The following is an 11,469-nucleotide window of genomic DNA, read 5'->3' on the forward strand; positions in this document are numbered from 1 at the left end:
CTCCATCACAGACTAACAAAGCCACCAACTGTTGCACTCAATTCAAATTGCCTCCAATGCCCTGAGCTTTCCCCGTCAAAACCTGCAAAAGAGCAACAGTTTGAGAAAAGTTCAGTTGAGTGAATATAAATGAGAGAATCTAAAGACAAATATCTAAAAGAAAGATGACTCAGAGAAAAACAGAAAAGCACGCAAAGAGCAAAAGAGAGAGTACCACAAACAAGAAGTTCAGTTTACAACTCTATCAAGAAGGCCTCCAGCAATTAAGAGTAGTGGATATCAGACCTGGCCGGTAGCATCTGAGGAACATGGCCTGTCAAAAGAAAAATTAAAAAGGCTTGAGAAAACCATAAGGAAATATATAGATCACCCAACACATCTGTTTTTTTCCTACAAGTCCACAAGAATAATGACAAGATCCCATTGCAGCACACTGGAATTGAAGGGGGCTGATTGCCAGTGTATCTTCAAAAAATCATTAAGAAAATTCATATGAAAGCACAGCCCCCAAGAACACAACCATAAACTTTTAAGAAACCATAGACCTGGTAGTGGTGCTCCAGATGGCAAATGATTCAGAACAGTATGTTGATGATTCATAGGATTCATTGAAGATCTGTCAATGTTCGATCTTGAATATCCTACATGAGAATTTTACTATTAGTGTCAGTCCAAAAGTTGATGCAAAACAACTCTTTTAGACAGCTTATGGGAGAACATACCATCCTGCATGAATGGCCCTTCTGAGCAAGATAATGCTCTGCCACCTGGACTGAAGTTACCAGATGCCATCCGCCAGTGTTCTTCAGGTGGATAATGGCTCTGACTGTTTGGAAAGGACTGCACAGCATAAGGATTGCGCGGAGGTGGTACAGCTTGTTGGCCCATGGGATTCATGTGTGCCATGCGAGAGTGGGGATGAACTGGAGGTGTTTGTGCAGATGGAAAGGCACTGAAATTCCCTTGCTGAAAAGGTACACCAGTGGGCCGAAACTGATAATTACCATTAGAAGTTTGTGGTGCCATAAATACGTTATTGTTTCCATACTCTGCCGGCATTGAAGTAACAAAATTAACCACAGCTTGTCCATTAACTGGTCCACCAGGAATGAAGGTTGTTGTATTTCCAATAGCTTGAATTGATGTATTTCCTGTCATCTGGGTCAATTGTTTACCCTGCAGCACAAGTCTTTTTTATAATCTAAACAAGAACACATCATGATATGTAAGTAAGTTCGGAAAATTATTACACTTGGGCGTCATGAAGTACTCTGGAGCTGGAGGCTGATAACCCAATGACGACGGAGATGAAGGAACAGGCGGCGGAATAGAAGGAAGAGGTGGGGCCTGGGTTGGCAGAGGTGGTGGAGCAGGCTGAGGAGGTGGTGGAGCAGGCCGAGGAGGTGGTCCAGATGGCAGTGGGGGAGGTGGTGGCGGAGGTGGTGAAGCTGGAGAAAGTGGAGGTGGAGGTGGTGGTGGCGGCGGTGTAGCAGGTGGTGGCGAAGGAGGCAAAGGAGGTGGAGGAGGTGGTGAATCTGATGGAAGCGGTGGAGGGCCATCAGGTAGAGGGGGAAGCTCATCCTGGTCAATCAATGCCTGCTCTGAACCTGGATCTTGACTAGAGTCATGTTCAATAAGGACAGCTACATCAGTCTGTTGGTTGTTGCCTAGTATCTCTAAAGCATCTTCCATAGCAGCATCAGTAGTTACATTCTCTACTCTAATAATGTGTTCCTCAACAGATGCTGGAGCAATAGTCTCTTCAGTTTCTCGTATGACATCGCTTTCAACAGGCCGTGAAACAAATGGTGATGAGCCATTATTTCGGGGGAAGTCTTCATCATCTTCAAACACTTTTGATGATAAAATTCCAGAAAGTTCAAAAGTTGCATTGCTGAGAACAGAAAAAACCACAAAGCATACGTCAATAATGCCTGGTAAGTTGGATAAAGATAATACAACACATAGACACACTAAAGTACTGGGAACTCTGCTTTATAACAACAACAATAACATAGCCTTTCAGTCCCAAGCAAGTTGGGGTAGGCTAGAGTTGAAACCCACCGAGAGCCCCAAGTCACGGTTCAGGCACTTCAATAGCTGTTTTTCAAGTACTCATATTCAAACATAGATCTCTAGGTATATCCTAAACTTTCAAATCTCTTTTTATTGCCTCCCCCCATGTCAATTTCGATCTTCCTCTACCTCTCCTCATATTATTAGCTTAGCTTAGGACTCCACAATGCACTGCTAAGGTCTCCTTTGGACATGGCCAAACCACCTCAACCGATGTCGGACAAGATTTTCTTCAATTGGTGCTACATCTAGGTGATCACGTATATCATCGTTCCGAACTCGGTCCATTCTTGTGTGACCGTAAATCCATCGCAACATACGCATTTCTGCAACACTCAGTTGTTGAACATGTCGAATCTTTGTAGGCCAACATTCTGCTCCATACAACATAGCCGGTCTAATCGCCGTTCTATAGAACTTGCCTTTTAGCTTTTGTGGTACCCTCTTGTCACAGAGAATGCTAGAAGCTTGTCAGCCACTTGATCCACCCTGCTTTGATTCTATGGCTAACGTCCGCATCAATATCTCCATCCCTCTGTAGCATCGATCCCAGATACCGAAAGATATCCTTCTTAGGCACTACTTGACCTTCCAAACTCACATCTCCCTCCTCCTGTACAACTCCACCAAAGTCGCATCTCATGTATTCGGTTTTAGTTCTGCTCAATCTAAAACATTTAGACTCAAGGGTCTACCGCCATAACTCTAGTTTCCTATTTACTCCCGCTTGACTTTCGTCCACTAACACTACATCATCAGCGAACAACATACACCAAGGGATATCCCCTTGTATGTTCCTGGTAGCCTCATCCATTACCAAGGGCAAAGAGATACGGGCTTAAGGCTGGACCCTTGATGAAGTCCAATTTTAATCGGGAAGTAATCTGTGTTACCATCGTTTGTTCGAACACTAGTCACAACATTGATGTACATGTCCTTGATGAGGGTCACGTACTTTGATGGGACTTTATGTTTGTCCAAAGACCACCATATAACATTTCTTAGGTATCTTGTCATAAGCCTTCTCCAAGTCGATGAAAACCAAGTGGAGGTCCTTCTTCTGCTCTCTAAACCGCTCCATAACCTGTCTTATTAAGAAGATTGCTTCTGTGATTGACCTTCTGGGCATGAAACCAAATTGGTTTGTTGATATCTACGTAGTTCCTCGCAGGACGCCTGCTCGATGACTCTCTCCCTATAACTTCATAGTGTGGCTCATCAACTTAATTCCCCGATAATTAGTACAACTTTGGATATCTCCCTTGTTCTTGTAGATTGGTACCAATATGCTTCTTCTCCACTCCTCAGGCATCTTGTTCGATCGAAAGATATTGTTGAACATCATGGTTAGCCATACTATAGCTATATCCCCGAGACATCCCCACACCTTGATTGGGATACCATCAGGGCCCGTCGCTTTGCCCCCTTTCATCCTTTTCAAGGCTTCTCTGACCTCTGATTCTTGAATCCTCCGCACAAAGCGCATGTTAGTGTCATCAAACGAGTCGTCCAGCTGAACGGTGGTGTTCTCGTTCTCAACATTGAACAATTTATCAAAATACTCTTGCCATCTATGTCTGATCTCATCCTCCTTCACCAAGAGTTGCTCCCTCTCATCCTTTATGCACTTGACTTGGTTGAAGTCCCTTGTCTTCATATCGCGAGCCCTAGCCATCCTATAAATGTCCTTCTCTCCTTCCTTCGTACTCAAACGTCGGTAAAGGTCCTCATAGGCCCGCCCCTTTGCCTCACTCACCGCTCGTTTTGCAGTCTTCTTTGCCACCTTATACTTCTCTATGTTGTTTGCACACCTGTCATGATACAAGCGCTTATAGAACTACTTCTTTTCCTTAATAGCCTTTTGCACATCTTCATTCCACCACCAAGTGTCTTTCGACTCGCATCCGCTCCCTTTGGTCACTCCAAGCACCTCTGAAGCAACCTTCCAAACGCATATTGCCATCTTCTCCCTAGATATTTGCATCGCCTTCATCATTCCAAGGGCCCTCTTAAATGACCTTTTCCTTATAAGACCTTTGATGCCTCCCTTTCTAATTTCCACCACTTCGTTCTAGCAACCCCAGCTTGTTTGTTCCCACAAGCTTGCACCAGAAAGCGGAAGTCAGCCACCACCAGCTTGTGTTGAGCAACCACACATTCTCCAGGTATCACCTTACAGTCCACGCATATTCGTTTATCCCTCCTTGTAAGGACAAAGTCGATTTGACTAGAGTATTGACCGCTACTAAAGGTCACTAAAGGTCACTAAATGGGACTCTCTTACGGAAGAAAGTGTTAGCTATCATCAGATCAAAAGCTATGGCGAAGTCTAAGACTTCCTCTCCCTCCTGGTTCCTACTACCATATCCGAAACCCCCATGAACCGCCTCGAAACCTGCACTTGATGTACCTACATGGCCATTAAGATCACCTCCTATAAAGAGCTTCTCGCTACTAGGGATAGCTCTAACCAAGCGATCTAAGTCTTCCCAGAAAAGCCGCTTAGCACTCTCATCATGGCCTACTTGGAGGGCATACGCACTAATTACGTTTAAGATCATATCACTAATGACAAGTTTAACTAAGATGATCCTATCCCCTTGCCTTCTCACCTCCACCACACCATCCTTGAGGCTCTTATCAATCAAAACTCCTACTCCATTTTTATTTGAAGTTGTCCCTGTGTACCAGAGCTTGAAGCCGGTATTGTCCACCTCCTTCGCCTTCTGCCCCTTCCATTTAGTCTCTTGGACATATAAGATATTTACACGCCTCCTAACCGCTGTGTCCACTAACTCTCTTAACTTACCCGTAAGGGACCCTACATTCCAGCTACCTAAACAGATCCTAGTTGGCTCAACTAACTTCCTTACCCTTCGCACCCGCCGAGGTAGGTGTGAAGACCCTTGCTCATTTTGCACCACACCCGGGCGCCGATGTGGCACGCCACTAAGGATACGACGACCCGATCCTTGCTCACTTGACACCGTGTCCAGATCGCGACACAGCGCGTCATGGGGGTAACGACCCGGCCCTTGCTCATTTAACACCATACCGACATGGCGCGTCGCTAAGAGAGTTACGCCCCAACGGGATTCTTTTGGGTTTCATCTCCATTAAAGTGGCTAAGTTTTTACATTGGCTCGCCGCGCCTAACACAACCCTCCTCCTTTACCAGGGCTTGGGACCTGCTATGCTGGGACACCAAAGGCGCCACCATAAGCAAAACAAAAATGCAAAAGATGATCAGGAAAGCAGAAAACATCCAATGTGGGAGTTACTTCATTAGTTTGAAGCATGTCCTTACTTCCTAATAGCAAGTTCACTGAGCTTCATACTAAAGTCCACAAACTTTGCAACATAAGCACCCTGGTCAAGTAAGACTAAGACTCTCTTAGCATAAATCGTATTTTGAAGATCTTAATAGCAGGGATTCAGGTAGTCAAAGCATTTGACATTACCATAGCCTATTTTAGGTTCCATAATACCACAACATAACAACTTGTATTCTAAGATATTGATACAAACAAAGCCATGCATATTTGGGGTAGATACTGGCACTGCTGTGTTTCTTGACTTCTAAACTAATGATAGAGAACATCAACTTAGTGTCATGTGAAGCTGCATCATATGTGGCAATTCCAATACGGGACTGGCATAGTGGCATGATTATTACTACCCAGTATATACTAACCAAGGGAACCTGAAATGCAATTTTAAGCTGTTTATCTGGTCATGATATACTAATCTTATAAACAAACTTGTTAAAAGTTTAAAATATTGAGCAGATGGTCACCAGAACTTACATCTCAAGCTAGAAAAATAAAAACAGTAAAATGATTTACTGAACTAGTAAATGGTATATCAAGTGCCACAATACCTTCCATACTCATCAACAAGCATGTCATCCATCTCCCTAATAGGATCGTCTACAGAACGTTCAGCACGGGATGGTCGCTTCAACATTAAAGTAGTGCTAGTACCATCATTTGGCACTTCAATGTCGCCCATGTACTTTCGGAGTATGTCTTCTGGCATAATCTTTCTCTCAAGCCACAATCTTAAAACCTACAAAGCCAGGCAGCCAAGTGACCCACTGTTTAGGAAAAAGAAAGGTCAGAATCAATAATAGTGTCCAATACTTTAAGGCACTGGCGCCGGTTTTCACGAGCACCAGCTCCAGGTGGAGCAGCAGCACCCAAAAGACGGGGCAATGCTGCTTGAACAGTGGGAACATATGAAGCCCCGGCAACTCCTGAACATTTCAGAATTCAAAGAATAACTTTTTGGGCAAAAGATAGCTCTAAGAGCAGGATTAATATAATATACTTTAAAAAATAAATTTACCTCTCTGAGAATGAGAACACTGTGTTATGGAATCCACAAGAAAAAGGAGGTCAATTCTGCGATGCAAATTAGGCTCGCTCTCCAATTTCTGTATGAGAAGCTCGACAATCTGGAAGAGAAATAATAAGGATAGTGAAATAACAATGAAACAGTGATGCAGATGGCATATGAGAGAGAGAAAGAGGACCTCTCCAGCAATGCCATATTTAGAGCACTCAATTGCATGGCGTGTTGCACGTCCTATACTATCCTTTGTCCTCGATAAAGTCTCTATCATTCCCTCCAAAGCATCACGAGCAATTGCTGCATCAGTACCACCACTAGGTGAACCGCTGACCTGCCTAGATTTGGGACTCTTTCCATGACCATTGTCAAGCTCCATTGGGCTTTTCAGAATACGTTGGCCAGGACTCTCGGGAAAAGCAATTCTGGGTGGGGATGGAATGCGGAAAACAGGACTAGGGCTTAGTCCTGGCAAACCATATGGTGTGGAGGTAATAGCAGCATTATCAGTTGAAGACCCATCAAATTTTGCATGAGCAGAAGCCATAAGGTTCCTCCTTGCTTGGGCAGCTGCAATAAGATGTTTTATTGACTTGGCCGAGTCAGGGTTAGGTTCAGAAGAAGCTGCTTTATCAACAGAACTGGATCTGCATAAGAAAACCACAAACTATAAACAAAGCGTGCAGCTAAAACTGTTTGAACACAAAAAGACAAGTATCAGAAAGAAACTTGGGCAGTTCAAAACTCAAAGCAGTATACCTTTCCTCTTTCAAGTGATCCTGCTTCCCAGTCCGTTCAGTTGACAAATTGGTGCCCACCTTATGCTCAACAGACGTAGCTGGCTTAGATTTAGCCTTTGTTTCTTCTGATTTGGGCAGCAAGGCGATCTTTTCTGAGGCAGGATAGTTTCGGGAATGGGAGTTCCCAGATGTTAGGTGCAATGGTTTAGAAGAACTACTATGAAGTTTCTTCACCTCAAAGGATGCCGGCATTTTTACTTGAGCAGAGGATTTGCAATCAACCAGGTTCATTTTGTTACCAATGACAGCAGGAGTCTCAACCGACCCTGCGATTAGTCTTCTCCCCGTTACCTGGTGTCTAGCATGCACTTTATCCTGACTCGGTGAAGAAAAAACTGGCTCATGCTTCACAGGTGACATCCTAACACTCCTTGATTTCTCTTCTCTCGCAGGGCCTGATTTTTTTCCAGAAGCATTGCCAACATGCGAAAAAAAAATTCCCCGAGTACCTGCTTTCTCACTTGGGACATGCTCGATAGATTTGGCAGAAGTTCTATGAATTTCCCCGATAGATTTGTCTGAAGTTCTATGAAGTGGTGTCCGCTGTCCTTCATCCTCCTCATCATCAAAACGACATGCTCTTCTCTTAGGTTTCACCAATTGCCTATCGACACGTGAGATATCCTCCTTCATGCTGGAACCTTTTTAACAGAATCAGCAACACCTGACTGAGTTACAGAACCAGATGATGGTTCCATGACCTCAGAATGAAGCCTTGATATGGGTGATACAACACCACCTGATCTCCGTGCCCTATCATCACCAGTACCAGTCTTAAGAATTGTGTTTTTACCTGTTTCCATAGAGGTAGATCGCTCATGTTTCATAGCATTATGCTTTTCATAATTCATGTTCTTCGTCTCACTCTTGGCAACTGTCTTATCTGTTTCACCAGCCCTGTCCATAAGTCTTGGCTTCTTTGCCGGACGTGTATCAGCACTACTGTCCGTCTTGTGCTGCCCGCTACCTGGCAGAGATTTCTTATTGGAAGAAAACCCTGCAGATGATTTTCCAGTCAACTGCTTGTCAGGCTTGCCATGCACAGTTTTATTATAATCCCTTTTCTCTGAATCAGTTGTCAGTGATTGTTTTGTCATGATTTTTGACTTCTTAAATTCTCTGCTCTCTTTGCCAGTACTCATGTTTAATACAACATCAGATGCAGACTCAGCAGCAATCCTTCCAGTAGGACTACCAATACCACCACGCTTGTTTTCCTTCCTTTCATCATCCCTCAACAGCTTGTTAGATTTAGATTTCTTTGGCACTTCAAGGGCGCAAACCACCTCCAAGTTAGGTTCCAAAACAAAACCTTCTAGGGAACGGCTCTCTTTTTCAATTTTTACCTCTTCAGTCTCCCTTTCTGTGTGCACAGATGTTGGTGAATGCTCCTGTTCTGTGTACATGTCAAGAACAGACTTGGATGCAGCAGACTTCTTTGTCTTGGGATGCTTAGGATCCTGTAGTAAAGATGTTTTCTTTTGAGAAACTGCTAAAGAATGATCCCTTACTTCATGACCACCATCTTTGACATCCTCCTCGGTCCCTGACCCTTGCCCTGAAGTATTCGAGTAATCAGTAGGGCTATCACCTTCCATTTGTCCCAATCCTGGAGTCTCACCAACATCAGGTGACCTCACAAGGTGCTCTGTAGTCTTTTCACTCCGATCAGGCAATGCTCCATTTGCAGCTTCAGATGTTTTTGGCAGCTCATCATGGGCCTTGCAGATCTGCTCGACAGCATCATTAAATACTTGAACATATTTTCTTTGAACTTTAATATTTGGAGCTCGATCTAAGAGATCATTCTTTGTCTTCTCAGTAAATTCCTCAAGATCTGCCAGGGGAACAAAAGCACTGCAGGATGATATTCATTCATTAGCAACCAAGTGATCATGACAAGGAAAAGATAGATATGTAAGACAGCAGAGGCAACAACATCAAAACAAGTGCTTATCAAAGCAAGGAAAAGGCAGTAAAAAAGGAATTATTAGGCGATCATTTTACGAATTAATGCAACCCAATGCATTATGAAGTAATTAATAACTCCTATAACAGTAGTTCACTATCAACATTATTCAACATTCTATGCATATGCATAAAGGGATAACGTGGAAAACAGCTAAAGAACACCAAGTTAAAAAAATAAGTGAGCTCTGTCAAGCTTTAAAAGAAATGAAAACCATTCTTGGTCTGTTACTTTAGAAAAATATAGGCCTTAGGAATGGTCCAGAGCATTTTATGGACTGGGTAACCAAAATGAGAGGCTTAAAGCGACAAAGCGAGGATGTTTTAAGAAGCAATTTCTAGTAATAAATGCTTTTGTCTCTCGTTGTTATAAAAAAAAAGTCATGCCTCAGGATTGTCCAAGCAGACAGCAGCAAGCAACATTACATCCACAGTGAAGTTGCACGTGTTTTTAGAATTTAAAATAATGGGTTGATTTGGTACATACACAGAAATTAATTATCTAACCATATAAGCGAAACTAGTCAGATAAAGTAGATGTACAACCAATTACATCTGAAATCCAATCCACCTATGGGAAAATGAGAATAGTCAGGACTGAGAACCATAAACTCAAAACTCTGCTTCTCTAAATTTGCATTCTTTCTTTAATAAATTCATGTATAAAAGCCATTTTGCCAAAGAAAAAGAAGATAGAAAAGATAAAAGGATTATATTCTCCCAAGAACTGCAGAATACATTGTTTCCTGTCAAACCCACACGTGGCTCAGCTAGAGAATAGTTGGGAGGTCAGAGGAGTGCAAAAACTGTAAATTTGACAGTTGGGACAATAAATTGCAGGCATTGACCTCCCCTTGTCGTGACCTGAACCGTCTAGTTATCTGAGCAAAACAACACTACTGGGGAACCGCATGCCCATGGTGACGTATTGCATGACAAAAGAAAGACCTAATCCCGATCCGTAGCGAAGAGCAAATCCCGAATCCAGGCTTGCAACGTGTTAAACATGGAGTGCTAAACAGAGTAGAAAAGCAAGAGGCTGGCCCTGCTATTCATACATGTTGACTGACCAGATTTTGTTATTAAACATGTAATAAGTAATCTAGGGTGACAGTTTTAGGCAATTCGTATATATAGCGGGAAATAACGGTAGCGTAGGACGTAGCAGTTGCGGGGCAAAGAGCTTACATCTCTTCGGTGCCGTAGAAGTAGACGAAGAACTTTTTTGGCGTTGGCTTATGCTGCCAGTCCTCGGGCCTGCTGATCTGCGGAGACAGGGAATGTAGGGATGAGGTGGGAAGGGAGTGAAACCCTAGTGTGGCAGTATGAGCAGCAGTAACGATTGAGAGAAGAGGGGAGGAAGATGGAACCTTACCTTAGCTGGCCAGGGCGGGTACCCCTTGATCTTGGCGAGGACGAGGTCACCTAGCTGGGGTTCCCTGGTCCACTTGGGGCGCTGCTTGGCGCCGCGCCTACCGCCGGGAGGCATTGGCGGCGGCGGCGGCGAGGGAGAAGGATGCCCCTCCCCCCAGCGTCGAACCCTAACCTAACCCTAGCAGCAGAGAAGAGAGCAGCGGGGGGCGGGGCGAGGAGGAGGCCCGACCCTGGACCTGCCAGTAGGGTGGGAAGCACAGGCACCCACAAGACAACCCTAGAGGAGGAAGGGGCGGCGGTTGGCGATGGAATCGGCGGGCGGGGGGCGAATTGCGTGTGCTGCGGTCACCTCCTCCGCTTCTCGGTAGCTAATACCTGAAATCGCTTGGATGGAGGGGGCAGCCGGGGATGGGACGGGGCTTCTGCTGCTGTTCTTCTGCTTCTTCTTCTTCTTCCTCGCGTCTCCTCCTTCCTCCCCCTCTTCTCCCTCTCCACAACGGCGCGGTGCGGATGCGGGCGGCTCTCTTCTCCCTGGCCTTTCTGCTGCTGTGCGACTGCGGTCTGGGTCCCCCTCCCCCGTGCGCTGCTGTGCCGTGCTCAGGTCACTTCATCAAGATACCATACCAGCCGTCCGATCTTCGCCCCCGTGCCAGTTCAGACATGCCATGCCCCTTTTTTTTCCTTCTTCCTTGTTTCTATTTAAAACATATTTCTAAATGTCCTACATGTGGAGAAGCATTCTAAAAGCGGTTGATCTAGCTAAGGGGAGATATAGATTTGTTGAATTATAGTAATTACTTGTGAACACCTAGCCAAAGGCATGTTTTTCAAATAGTGAAAAGAGAAATTAATAAACAATGACCAAAAAAAAAGAATGAAGAGCTTCGTGCGTTGTTGCAGA

At 44.4% G+C, this 11,469-nt stretch overlaps 1 protein-coding gene across 1 annotated transcript; it reads right to left on the bottom strand.

Annotated features, from left to right (window-relative positions):
- Positions 1-244: 244 nt before the first annotated feature.
- Positions 245-11,134, bottom strand: LOC136476714 (ENHANCER OF AG-4 protein 2-like). Its single transcript, XM_066474649.1, is given in 13 exon segments — positions 245-271; positions 273-313; positions 546-641; positions 723-1,189; positions 1,253-1,894; positions 5,957-6,144; positions 6,219-6,331; positions 6,424-6,532; positions 6,611-7,073; positions 7,186-7,873; positions 7,876-9,083; positions 10,383-10,459; positions 10,570-11,134. Coding segments are annotated over 13 exon segments (4,233 nt in total). The 5' UTR covers positions 10,684-11,134.
- Between the last annotated feature and the right edge of the window lie 335 nt (positions 11,135-11,469).

The sequence above is a fragment of the Miscanthus floridulus genome, chromosome 8, assembly GCF_019320115.1.
Source record: "Miscanthus floridulus cultivar M001 chromosome 8, ASM1932011v1, whole genome shotgun sequence".
NCBI classification, from domain to species: domain Eukaryota; kingdom Viridiplantae; phylum Streptophyta; class Magnoliopsida; order Poales; family Poaceae; genus Miscanthus; species Miscanthus floridulus.